General features: G+C 41.6%; 1 protein-coding gene across 1 annotated transcript in view; it reads right to left on the bottom strand.

The window, feature by feature from the left end:
- Window positions 1-14,103, bottom strand: part of apc2 (APC regulator of WNT signaling pathway 2) — a 118,165-nt gene that overhangs the window by 59,727 nt on the left and 44,335 nt on the right. Inside the window, exon 4 of the mRNA XM_039767118.1 lies at window positions 2,579-2,894. Coding sequence (XP_039623052.1) covers window positions 2,579-2,894 — 316 coding nt within the window. The remainder of the gene's footprint in view (window positions 1-2,578; window positions 2,895-14,103) is intronic.

Below are 14,103 nucleotides of genomic sequence, written 5' to 3'. Positions count from 1 at the left end.
GTTTGAGGTGCTGACTTAGCTGGTCCTCTGTTGGCTCACTCACTTCACGTTTCATTTCTGTTTGGGTGCCATTTAAGGAAAGAAATGAAGTAATTCAGAGGAACGATGAAGACATTCAGGGGAACAAATCTTATAAAACAAGTCAAATAAAATGAATCCAAAAACAAGTTAACTAGATGCAAAAACAAGTTACTGATTAAGAAAAGGGTTAGAATGAAAACGTGCAGCCACTGGGGCCATCCAAGACCAGAGCTGGAGACCCCTGAAATAGATAGACATGAAAGGTACTATAGATTAATAGATAGATGGATAGACAAGAAAGGCTCTCTATAATGTTAGATATTTAGGAAAGGCACTATATAATAGAAAGAAATGACAGACACTATATAATAGATAGATAGATAGATAGATAGATAGATAGATAGATAGATAGATAGATAGATAGATAGATAGATAGATAGGAAAGGCACTCTATAATGATAGATATGTTGATAGTTCATAATGAATCTGCATTTCTCACTCAATTGTTCACTTGAATTGGATACCATAAGACTATCTGGGCTTTGTTTTAACTACATGTTATTGTAAAGTGGCGTTAAAATGACAGACATTATATGATAGATAGATAGATAGATAGATAGATAGATAGATAGATAGATAGATAGATAGATAGATAGATAGATAGATAGATAGATAGATAAAATTAAAGGCACTATATGATAGATAGATAGATAGATAGATAGATAGATAGAACTAGTATTTGTCTCCAGGGGGAAATTTCTTTACCATAAAACAAAATGGAGTCAAATTCCTTGTATGTAAGCATACTTTGCCAATAAATGTGATTCTGATCAATTTATCTGTCATATAGTGGTGTTTATATCTATTCATCTTTATGTTACATAGTACATTTCTTATATGTCTATTTATTATATAGTGCCCTTCTTGCCTATGTATCATATCTTTGTATCTATCTCCATTATATATAGTGCCTTTCACACTGGTCTATGCTATATAGTGCTTTTCATTTATATCCATCTAGTATATTGTGACTTCCACAATATTTATTATATAATGTGTTGCATATTAATCTATTATATAGTGTCTTTCACACTGTCCATCATTCTATATATATAGTGCCTTTCCTCTCTATCTACTATTATCCATCCATCCATCCATCCATCCATTATCCAACCCGCTATATCCTAACTACAGGCTCACGGAGGTCTGATGGAGCCAATCCCAGCCAACACAGGGCACAAGGCAGGAAACAAACCCCGGGCAGGGCGCCAGCCCACCGCAGATCTACTATTATAATTATTACTATTGTATTGTTGTTATTATTAGAGTATTATTGGAGAAAAAGTCCTGCAGTGGTTATCAGCACCACCTCACTGATCCAGCCTCTTGGCCTAAAGTCTTTGTGTGTCCGCATGTCCCTTCTCCACATGCCCCGTGTATTTTGCCTTCCCTGCCTCTTAAGTTTTTTGGCCCGGTGTGAGTGTCAATGGACCCTGATGGACTGGCACCCTGCCCAGGGTTAGTTCCTGCCTTGCGCCCAATGTGGAGTGAACTACATGGTTTATTTATTTTGTACTGTATTTGGTAGATGTTTTTATTCAAGGCCAGGATTTCTATCAAATGTTTCCTTATATTTTATCCAGTGGGTCACAGGTGAGCTAATTGGAATGCTGGGGGCCACACAGACAGTTGTGTGGTGGGGTCTAAATGAGCAGTCTTGGGGGGACTGCATTACACGTGAGCAGGGTAGCCTAGTGGCTAAAGCATTGCACTTTAATCTCAAAGCCCACCTTGGACTGACTCCATTAGATAGTCTGTGCTCCCGCTGTAGTAAAACACACTGGTGTATATCTCTGGTGTATTAGTATTCACTGTAGAAAGGCACTATTTAAAGTAAAGGTTGGGTGTTTGTTAAAGTATGTTGCTGTTTAAAGCGGCACAATAATTCATATTAATCCCAACAATACCTGCAAATACACTGAAAAAAGGTGCAAGTTATAATCGCTCATTAATGGAACATCACCAACCTTTGAGAGGAAGTCACTTAGAGAAAGTGACACAACAGCATTCACTTATGAAATTCAATGCAGCCAAAGGTGCTTTATAAGGCTACATTTTAATTGTTTATATCTTATTTTGTAGTGCAGTCTCACACAATAAGTCAAGTGAAGTTCAATGCCTTAGTCACCAGGGGGCACACTGAATGACAGCCAGTCACATCACATTTGCCAAATTGCTGCCCGTACCCATACGGCATTATGGAGTATTTGGGCATTAAATGCCCGTGGTTAACAAAATTGGGGCAGAGCCACATGACATGGGGTGGAGTCAAACTAAAAAGAGGTGGAGTCACTTGGAAGGCTGTGGCTAGCTTCATTACCGTGTGCCAATTCTGTGCTCATTGGAAACACATTGGACACCCACAAGAACTGACTCAAGGACCAAATATCTTAAAGTGCCAGGGCATGCCCCAAAATGCCAGGTAGACTATTTCTTTTTTTTAAACCTTCTGCCTACTTGTTGTTAGCTGCCACGGCACACCTGGCTTCCAACTTACCTCTCCTTTTCCAGCTCTTCGAGATGCTGGGCTGTCACGTAGTCCTCCCCTGAAGGCCCACTCTTGTGTACAGTGCCTTCTAGCACCTGAGGGGTCCCGGCATGCAGGGCACCACCTTCTCCCAACACTGAAGAGGACTGCCTGCTATCGGGGTACGGGGGGCTGCCTTCTCCTCCTGCTCCTCCTCCTCCTCCACCTCCTCTGAACGTCACATCCCTCAGCAGGGACTCACTTGAAACGGTGGCTCCTTTGTTACATCTCAGGTTGTGAGGCTGGCATTTGAGCTCATAGTAAGCTGTCAGGTCCATGTGCAGCTCTAAGGGAGGAAACGGAGAGACAATCTGTGAGCTGCATTTATTACAAGAAGGGTACTGCCCATCAGCCAGGGTACCAGAGAGGCCAGGCAGCAGGGCACCATGATGGGCATGGTGGGATGGGAATCAAAACAGATGTCCTTCCTACCGCTGATCTTGACACATCACACTCGACATCAATAATTGTTACAATAATCTGTTGAGTTAAGAGGAGGAATTCCTGCAGAAAAAGTAATAAGAAGGAGCATAATGAGGTGGACGGGTGTAGAATGTGGCCGGACAGAGAGAGACAAAAGCACAATGCAGTGAAGTGAAGATGCCTGGTGCTGGCGAGCGAAGGTTTACGTCATGTTCATTTTCGGCCGTTCAGTATGGACAGGAATCCTTTTGAAAAACGATACACTTGAACTCCACTGTGGACCGAGATCGTTTTCATTTTCGACTTCATTTTTAAATGAAAACGTGGTAGTGTGGACGTAGCCTGAAACGCCCAAAAAGGAACATGATGTACAGTTGTGCTGGAAAGTTTGTGAAACCTTTAGAATTTTCTATATTTCTACATAAATATGACCTAAAACATCAGCAGATTTTCACTCAAGTCCTAAAAGTAGATAAAGAGAAACTAGTTAAACAAATGAGACAAAAATATTATACTTGGTCATTTATTTATTAAGGAAAATGATCGAATATTACATATTTGTGAGTGGCAAAAGTATGTGAACCTTTGCTTTCAGTATCTGCTGTGACCCCCCAATAACTGCAACTAAACGTTTCCGGTAACTTCTGATCATTCCTGCACACCGGCTTGGAGGAATTTTGCCCATTCCTCCATACAGAACAGCTTCAACTCTGGGATGTTGGTGGGTTTCCTCACATGAACTGCTCTCTTCAGGTCCTTCCACAACATTTCAATTGGATTAAGGTCAGGACTTTGACTTGGCCATTCCAAAACATTAACTTTATTCTTCTTTAACCATTCTTTGGTAGAACGACTTGTGTGATTAGGGTCGTTGTCTTGCTGCATGACCCACCTTCTCTTGAGATTCAGTTCATGGACAGATGTCCTGACATTTTCCTTTAGAATTCTCTGATATAATTCAGAATTCATTGTTCCATCAATGAAGGCAAGCCGTCCTGGCCCAGATGCAGCAAAACAGGCCCAAACCATGATACTCCCACCACCATGTTTCACAGATGGGATAAGGTTCTTATGCTGGAATGCAGTGTTTTCCTTTCTCCAAACATAACGCTTTTCATTTAAACCAAAAAGTTCTATTTTGGTCTCATCCGTCCACAAAACATTCTTCCAGTAGCCTTCTGGTTTGTCCACGTGATCTTTAGCAAACTGCAGACGAGCAGCAATGTCTTTTTTTGGAGATTAGTGGCTTTCTCCTTGCAACCCTGCCATGCACACCATTGTTGTTCAGTGTTCTCCTGATGGTGGACTCATGAAGATGAACATTAGCCAATGTGAGAGAGGCCTTCAGTTGCTTAGAAGTTACCCTGGGGTCCTTTGTGACCTCGCCGACTATTACACGTGTGCCTTGCTCTTGGAGTGATCTTTGTTGGTCGACCACTCCTGGGGAGGGTAACAATGGTCTTGAATTTCCTCCATTTGTACTCAATCTGTCTGACTGTGGATTGGTGGAGTCCAAACTCTTTAGAGATGGTTTGGTAATCTTTTCCAGCTTGATGAACATCAACAACTCTTTTTGTGAGGTCCTCAGAAATCTCCTTTGCTCGTGCCATGATACACTTCCACAAACGTGTGTTATGAAGAGCAGACTTTGATAGATCCTGTTCTTTAAATAACACAGGGTGCCCACTCACACCTGATTGGCATCCCATTGACTCGAATTTCACCTTCACACTCCGTGCTAATCCGTGAGGTTCACATACTTTTGCCACTCACAGATATGTAATATTCGATCATTTTCCGTAATAAATAAATGACCAAGTATAATATTTTGGTCTCATTTGTTTAACTGGTTTCTCTTTATCTACTTTTAGGACTTGAGTGAAAATCTGATGATGTTTTAGATCATATTTATGCAGAAATACAGAAAATTCTAAAGGGTTCACAAACTTTCAAGCACAACTGTAAATCTTTGCCTACACCAGTGGTCTCAAACTCCGGTCCTGGTGGGCCGCAGTGGCTGCAGGTTTTCCTTCTAATCATCTTCTTAATTAGTGAGGCGTTTTTGTTGCTGATTCACTTGTTTAGCCTTCGTTTTAATTGACGTGACTCGGACCCCTTAGTTGTTTCTGTTTCCTTCATGAGAAGCCAAACAATAATGAGACACAAAACGAGCCGCCAACATGACCAGCTCACCTGAAAATAAAGAAAGGTGAAGGTCTCGGTCATGTCGGTCTGCTCTGGTCACGAAAACATCTCTACAGTGGTCTTAGCAAAAAACAGAAAATCACCAGTCTGCTGTGGCAGAACGAGAGCAGTAACAGGCCATGGAATTAAATAACGAGTTTAATTAACAGAAAGAATCAGCTTATCATTAAGAAAGTGGTAGGAGTGAAATCGGCTGGACTTTGACATTCCAGTTTAGCTGTTTATCTGTCGGCTCGTTTCACATCTCATTTCTGTTTGGCTGCCATTTAATGAAGAAACGAATCCATTCAGAGGACTGAATCCTTAAAAACAGGGATTAGCAAGGAGGAAGTAAGGACAGCGATGAAGAGGATGAAGAACGGAAAGGCTGTTGGTCCAGATGACATACCTGAGGAAGCATGGAGGTGTCTACGAGAGATGGCAGTGGAGTTTTTAACCAGATTGTTTAATGGAATCTTGGAAAGTGAGAGGATGACTGAGGAGTGGATAAGAAGTGGACTGGTGGGCTGATATTTAAGAATAAGCGGGATGTCCAGGACTGAAGTAACTACAGGGGGATAAAATTGATGAGCCACAGCATGAAGTTATGGGAGAGAGTAGTGGAAGATCAGCTAAGAAGTGAGGTGATGATCAGTGAGCAGCAGGATGGTTTTAATGCCAGGAAAGAGCACCACAGATGAGATGTTTGCTCTGAGGATGTTGATGTAGAAGTAGAGAGAAGAACAGAAGGAGTTGCATTGCATCTTTGTGGACCTGGAAAAAGCAAATGACAGGGTGACTGAGAGGAGCTGTGGTATTGTATGAGGAAGTCGGGAGTGGCAGAGAAGTACATAAGAAGGGTACAGGATATGTACGAGGGAAGTGTGACCTTGGTGAGGTCTGCGGAGGAGTGACGGAGGTGGGATTACATCAGGGCTCTGAGCCCTTTATTATTGGCAATGGTGATGGACAGGCTGACAGACGAGATTAGACAGGAGTCCCCATGGACTGTGATGTTTGCTGATGACACTGTGATCTGTAGTGAGAGTAGGGAGCAGGTTGAGGAGACCCTGGAGAGGTGGAGATATGAAAGGAGAGGAATGAAGGTCAGTAGGACCACCAAGACAGAATACATGTGTGTGAATGAGAGGGAGGTCAGTGGAGTGGTGAGGATGAGGGGAGTAGAGTTGGTGAAGGTGGATGAGATTAAATACTTGGGATCAACAGAGTAATGGGGATTATGAAAGAGACGTGAAGAAGAGAGTGCAGACAGGGTGGAGAAGAGTGTCAGGAGTGATTTGTGACAGATGGGTATCGGCAAGAGTGACAGGGAAGGTCTAATTAATTGAATAGCTACTTTCATCCATCCATTATCCATCCCGCTATATCCTAAGTACAGGGTCACGGGGGTCTGCTGGAGCCAATCCCAGCCAGCGCAGGGCACAAGGCAGGAACCAATCCTGGGCAGGACACACACACACACACACACACACAACCAGGCCAATTTAGAACCGCCAATCCACCTAACCTGCATGTCTTTGGATTGTGAGAGGAAACCCACGCAGACACGGAGAGAACATGCAAACTCCACGCAGGGAGGACCCGGGAAGCGAACCCTTAAGGGTCTCCTAACCGCGAGACAGCAGTGCCACCACTGCGATAGCTACTTTCATCATCAAAAAAACAAAACATTGGAATTCCCCACCATGCTAAACAAGTTTCAAAAATGGCTTGAATTGATTAATTTATGCGTGCGCCACGATTTTATTAAGTCACATATAACTACGACCATTGTGGTTAAAGAAAAATTGCATTTTCTGCTTTTTAGTGCATTTATATCTAAAGTAAATAATATAGTTTTATTTAAAAAAATTATATTTTCTATTTTGATATCAGATGATGATGTCCTGTCTCATGCTGCTGATCAGACGATGCCATGTCCAAAGGCGTCGCCGGTACTCGAGAATACCGCAGTTCCATCCTTACAGGAGATGGCAGACTCCAAGTCAGCGGGGTGTCTGGTGAAGACGGTCAATTGACCGACTGTCCGAATATTTAGCACTGAAGCAGCAGCCGAGCTCCTGATGGATCAGATGAGTCCCTCACATTAGACCAACGTCCTATTGGAGACCATGTTGGTATGTATGTATGATGACAAATGTCGGGTTGGTGTGATTGGTGACAAGCAGAATCGGACATCTTGACATATTTCATGCATCCAAACTCTCCTGCTCAGTCTTTCCATTGCCACCTAAAGACAATATTTGTTGGGCGCCATTCTAGTGTGTCGTTGCACTGCTTAGTGAACCTGCAACGGTCAGCGGGAGGCTACAGGACCACCTCAACGACAACTCTGCACTTGGACTGAATTAGAAAAGAAAGGAGGTCACATATCTGCTGCTGCTGCTGCAATGCCAGGATGTTAACATCTGATTAGAACTCGTGTGGCATTTCATGAGCTGTTGTTCACGTGTGGTGCTTAACGTGTCTTTGGTGATTTATTGTTTTCCATTAATCTTATGACGAGTTAGTGATGAAGAACTTGATGATTATCATTCTTGACAAATGATGAATTTAACCCAAGTTTAGAGTGGAAAATAAAAGAAGAAGTAAGGTTGTTTTTTTCTCTTTTTTGAGAAAGATGAGACCGTGTAGGACACAGGAAAATCATTTTTAAAATGTCTGGTCATTTCCACAGTGCTGGTCTGGAAATTACAACAACAACAACATTTATTTCTATAGCACATTTTCATACAAACAGGAGCTCAAAGTGCTTTACATAATAAAGAATAGAAAAATAAAAGACACAATAAGTCAACATTAATTAACATCGAATAAGAGTAAGGTCCAATGGCCAGGGGGGACAGAAAAACAAAAAAACTCCAGACGGCCGGAGAAAAAAATAAAATCTGCAGGGATTCCAGGCCACGAGACCACCCAGTCCCCTCTGGACAATCTACCTAACATAAATGAAACAGTCCTCTTTGGATTTATGGTTTTCACGGAAGGACTTGATGATGATGATGATCACGTGGACTTCTGGCTTTTAGTCCATCAATGCTGGGGCATCATGGTGCTTTGAGTAGGTTGGTGGTGGCGCAGGCCGCCACCAAAGAGAAACCGGAAAAAGAAACAAGGGAGAGTAGGGGTCAGTATGGACCCCAAAATGATTTTTTTTTCACATTTGAGAGGTCTGCTGGTCAAACCCTGATGCAGTTTCTTGTTTGTTGATAACCTCTTGAAAAGCCCTGCGCAGGTATCTGAACGTGGACAAAATGTCGGCAGGCCGTATCAGTTAGAAGTCGGCTAAACATGGCCAAGCCAAAGACACACAGACAAGACACCTCAAGGTCTGCTCTTACCAAGTGGTGTCATCTGGACCAAACATTTTGATTTCGTTACATCCTATACTGGGCGGCACGGTGGCGCAGTGGGTAGCGCTGCTGCCTCACAGTAAGGAGACCCGGGTTCGCCTTCTGGGTCCTCCTTATGTGGAGTTTGCATGTTCTCCCCGTGTCTGCACAGTCCAAAGACATGCAGGTTAGGTGCATTGGTGATTTTAAATTGTCTCTAGTGTGTGTGTGTGTGTGAGTGCGCCCTGCCTTTGTTTCCTGCCTTGCACCCTGTGTTGGCCGGGATTGGCTCCAGCAGACCCCCATGACCCTGTAGTTAGGATATAGTGGGTTGGATAATGGATGGATGGATGGATACATCCTATACCCATAAAGGTACCGGCATGCAAAACTTGAGCCTGCTAGGTGGTTTCATTCTTTAGATCCGATCTTGCGAAACTGATGAAAAAATAACGCTGTGTCATATCTGACACCCTTCTGCCCTCACAGAAATGGCCGCATCTCAGAAAGTATCGATCTTACATCAAAGTCATTTCCATAGGGCGTCCCCTGGATTACAAGGGCACACCTGCTATTTTGTTCAGAATTTGTTGAGAACGAAGTGTGTAGGATTTCTGGAAAATCAGTTAATTTGACAAGAAATGACCCGTACTGTACATACGCAAGTTTTTTCATTTAACGTGGCAGCCCCTTTTTGTGGAACCTGATTCAGCTGCACCATTACATTTTACAGTTTATTGTTGTATAGCCCAAACTCACACAGGAAGTGCCGCAATGGGCTTTAACAGGCCCTGCCTTTTGACAGCCCCCCAGCTTTGACTCTCTGAGAAGACAAAGAAAAAACTCCCAATAAAAACCTCGTAGGGAAAAATGGAAGAAACCTCGGGAAAGGCAGTTCAAAGAGAGACCCCTTTAAAGGTAGGTTGGGCGTGCAGTGGGTGTCAAAAGGACTTGATGATGCACCGTATGATCCTTGGAAAATCTGCATTGTGGTGTGAAATGTTATATATAAGTTGATAAATATGGTGTATGTCTATTTGTAACTTAGACATTAGTGTTATAGCATTGATCATTTTAATTTTGATTATTTATTTATTTATTTTTTCTCCAGCCTTTGGAGTTTTTTTTTTTTTTTTCTGTCCACCCTGGCCATCAGACCGTACTCTTATTCTATGTTAATTAATGTTGACTTATGTTTATTTTTTATTGTGTCTTCTATTTTTCTATTCTTCATTTTGTAAAGCACTTTGAGCTACTGTTTGTATGAATATGTGCCATATAAATAAATGTTGTTGTTGTTGTTTGATAAGAACAGCAATGGTTTTAATGGATAAGACCCCCAGTCTTTAGGACCGAGTCTTTGTAATTTTATGACAGAGTCAGAGGAAGGGCCTAAAACCAGTTTGGCCAGTGATTCTCTCTCAATCAACTACCTAACTGGCAATCTTCACCTTAACAAATGGTATTGGGGGGCAGAGGCGTAGGCTAGGGTTTCGCACCCCCTCCTGTTTGCCAAAATGCAATGGGGAAGGGAAAGAAAATTTGTTAAAATGTATTTAAAATAATAGTATTTTAAGAAAAAAACGTCATACAAGTCTCCGAAAATGATAACGCCGCCTCGCGTTCTTTAAAATCTAAATCAGTCATTAGTTTTTGTAAGAAATTTTATTTTTTCCGCATTTAAAATAGTATATAGCAAATTATAAAGCAAAATAATTATCTGTACATATAAAGGAGAGTTGGGATCCGAGAGACTGTGTTTGTGGAGGGATGGAGAGTTAAGGCGGGTGGGCGAGTCACGTGATCATCTCCCCTCCCGTTCACCTCATTTCATTGACTTCATTTCGCTCCGAGCTGAGCTCCGCAGCTGACGCGGTCTTGCCGTTCTTTGTCCTTCGTGTTTAGTCGTCTCTCCTTTACTGATTCACTGTTTACCAGACGCAGTACGTACTGAATAGTATTTTTTCCTTTAGTGTTTCTACTTAGTGTTTCTTAGTGTTTAGTAGACGCGGTGTACTGGTGTTCCTGGCGGTGTTGCGGTTTACTGTTACTTTCTACTTTGTTTTATAATTACTACAACTACAGCGACTGCAGCGAAGCACACAAGGTCTGCTAGTATATTTATGAAAACTGCATTACTTACAATTTATTCGTACGAAAATATGATGGGGAATCGTCTAGACTTTTGCAGCCATCTACTAGAATACTTCATCACAGCCCAATCAATTTTCTATCAAACACATAAACACAAATCACTTGGCACACAGAAATGGCGTTTGCCACAACTTAGACAGACAAGGATACACTAATGCCTCATGTCAGTCGCGCGACCTGTTTAATAACGTCAGAAATGTTTCTGGGTGGGAGTCAAGCATGTTCGAGTAGTGGAGGGGATGAATTATTGTCTGTTGGGTATAAAGAACTAATACATGCTTCGAAACCAGAAAGAGACTAAAAACAGGAAAAAGATCTCCTCATACTGATGGAGTGATGGACTGAGGATGCGAATGTTTTTTATTTACTTTTTAGTGCATTTAAGAATGGAAAACATTTCATTCAAAACTGTCGTAAAAACATCAGTTTGGTGCCCCTGGGATTTGGTGCCCCTTACTTATCAATAGCACCTGATGACTCCGACTCTTTCGATACACTAACACAATGTCTTACTGGTATTTCTGAATGGATGAATAGTAATTTTCTCAAACTAAATAAAGAGAAAACTGAAATTTTAGTAATTGGCAATAATGGATTCAGTGAGGTTATCAGAAATAAACTTGATGCACTAGGGTTAAAAGTTAAGACGGAAGTAAAAAATTTAGGGGTAACCGTTGACTGTAATCTGAATTTTAAATCGCATATTCATCAGACCACTAGGACAGCATTTTTTCACTTAAGAAACATAAGTAAAGTTAGACCTCTTATATCATTGAAAGATGCTGAGAAATTAATTCACGCTTTTGTTTTCAGTCGACTAGATTACTGTAACGCACTCCTCTCAGGACCACCCAAAAAAGACATCAATCACTTGCAACGAGTGCAGAATGGAGCTGCTAGAATCCTAACTGGGAAAAGAAAATCCGAACACATTTCTCCAGTTTTGATGTCACTACACTGGTTGCCTGTGTCATTCAGGATTGACTTTAAAATACTGCTTATGGTTTATAAAGCCTTAAATAATCTGCTCCATCTTATATATCGGAATGCCTGACGCGTTATATTCCAAATCGTAACCTCAGATCCTCAAATGAGTGTCTCCTTAGAATTCCAAAAGCTAAACTTAAAAGAAGTGGTGAGGTGGCCTTCTGCTGCTATGCACCTAAAATCTGGAATAGTCTGCCAAAAGGAATTCACCAGGCTGATACAGTAGAGCAGTTTAAAACACGGCTGAAAACACATTACTGTAACATGGCCTTCTCCTAACTTCACTTTAACTTAATCCTGATACTCTGTATGTTCAATTCATCATAATAACTATTCATGGTGGCTCTACAATCCGTACTGACCCCAACTCTCTCTTCTGTTTCTTTTTCCGTTTCTTTGTGGTGGCGGCCTGCGCCACCACCACCTACTCAAAGCATCCTGATGCACCAACATTGATGGACTGAAAGCCAGAAGTCTACGTGACCATCATCATCAGGTCCTTTCATGAAAACCCTAAATCCAAAGAGGACTGTTTGACTTATGTTAGGTAGATTGTCCAGAGGGGACTGGGTGGTCTCGTGGCCTGGTGCCCCTACAGATTTTATTTTTTTCTCCGGCCGTCTGGAGTTTTTTTGTTTTTTCTGTCCCCCCTGGCCATTGGACCTTACTCTTATTCGATGTTAATTAATGTTGACTTATTGTGTCTTTTATTTTTCTATTCTTTAATATGTAAAGCACTTTGAGCTCCTGTTTGTATGAAAATGTGCTATATTATGATGATTAATGTTGACTTATGTTTATTTTTTATTGTATCTTTTATTTTTCTATTCATTTTGTAAAGCACTTTGAGCTACATTTTTTTGTATGAATATGTGCTATATAAATAAATGTTGATTGATTGATTGATTGAGATGCTGTGCCTGCGGACAGATGTCCCCCCTTGCGCCTCCCTAGCTACGCCACTGCTGGGGGTTTGGTGTGAAACCCATTGTCTCGCCCCAGAATTCTATTGGTCTAAAGTTGCCTGCTTGGTTTTAAATCAGAAGCCATTAAATACCATGACACCCTATTGGCTGTAGGGTTTGGACTGAGAGCCTATAAAGTTGCTTGCTTTACCCCTCCATCCCTCTCTCTCACACACCATCATCATGAAGAAGCATCTCTCTGTCACATCATAGGCTGAAAAGAACGACACAATGGAGAGCACAGCTCGGCAGCCATATTGAGACAGGCATGCGGCCCGTTCTGAAGAAGGCTGACCACAAATGAGGCCTTAACTGGTAACTAACAAGTCTGTGTGCCGCCTGAAACTACACATCAGCATTTTATCAAGTTGTATGGTTGCCAATATTCACTTGTACTTTGCTTATTGTTAATATTTATGACCTGGGGGGCTCTGCCCACTGCTCGCTTCGCTCACCAACCCCCGTGCAGGCCCTACCCGCTACTCATTTCCCGGATCTGCTGCTTGTGACGAATTGTGCGTTGCTTTTGGATAAACGCGAATATCAGCTCTGTCTTTGATATCTCCATCTTTGAAACTATTATCGCTGACAATTCGACACATGTTGGTTTATTATATATGCGAGGAGTGATCTTTCAGATTTATATAGAAATCCAAGAAAGCTTCTATGTTCACGTTTTGCAGATGAATTTTGTGTAAAGTGCGATACTTTTGGATGTATGGATTTGTATCCATTATTGGTTGTAGAATTTCTAATAAGTCCGATCGTTTAACTCTTTCGACTCTATGTTGCATCGCTTCTCTGTGATCATAAATATAAACCTGACCGAATTGTGGTTTCTTTGAAATTAAACTTGTCGTAGCTTTAATTGTTGCAGGACCACAGATTCTCATAGCGTATGGTCCTGAATTGCATAACTCTACGTTTTGAGCATTGAATGATGCGAAATAACAATAAATCTTTTTATTCTCGCAGATACGCCTGCTCATTGGGAAGAAACCCTACTTTTCCCTGATGGAAACACGAATTAGACAGCCTACAAGTCTCTGACTTAAACTTTAAAGCCGAACAATAACTACATACTTCTGTCATATCACCTGTCCATATATTCCATCTCTTTTCGCTGTTCCGTTATTTCACCGAGTAATAATTTCCGTTTGTTAGAGCTAATGCGATCTCTACTATCCGATTTTGAGACTTTCGAATTTTAGTACTTTCATTATCTCTCACATGCTCTGCACGTGTATTGTGCCGACATTTTTTAACCTCTTTACGATGTTCTACTTTGTCTTCTACTCTTTGTCTTTTATTTCCAAGAGCGCAGGAACTGTGTTTGAACATTCCATTCACACGAATGGGAAGTGATTGGACCGTGGGCGTGGTTGTAAATGTTGATTGGACCGTAGGCGTGGTTGTAAATGTTGATTGG

Source organism: Polypterus senegalus, chromosome 10, assembly GCF_016835505.1.
Source record: "Polypterus senegalus isolate Bchr_013 chromosome 10, ASM1683550v1, whole genome shotgun sequence".
Taxonomy (NCBI): Eukaryota; Metazoa; Chordata; class Cladistia; order Polypteriformes; family Polypteridae; genus Polypterus; species Polypterus senegalus.
This window is presented reverse-complemented; position numbering and strand designations above follow the sequence as displayed.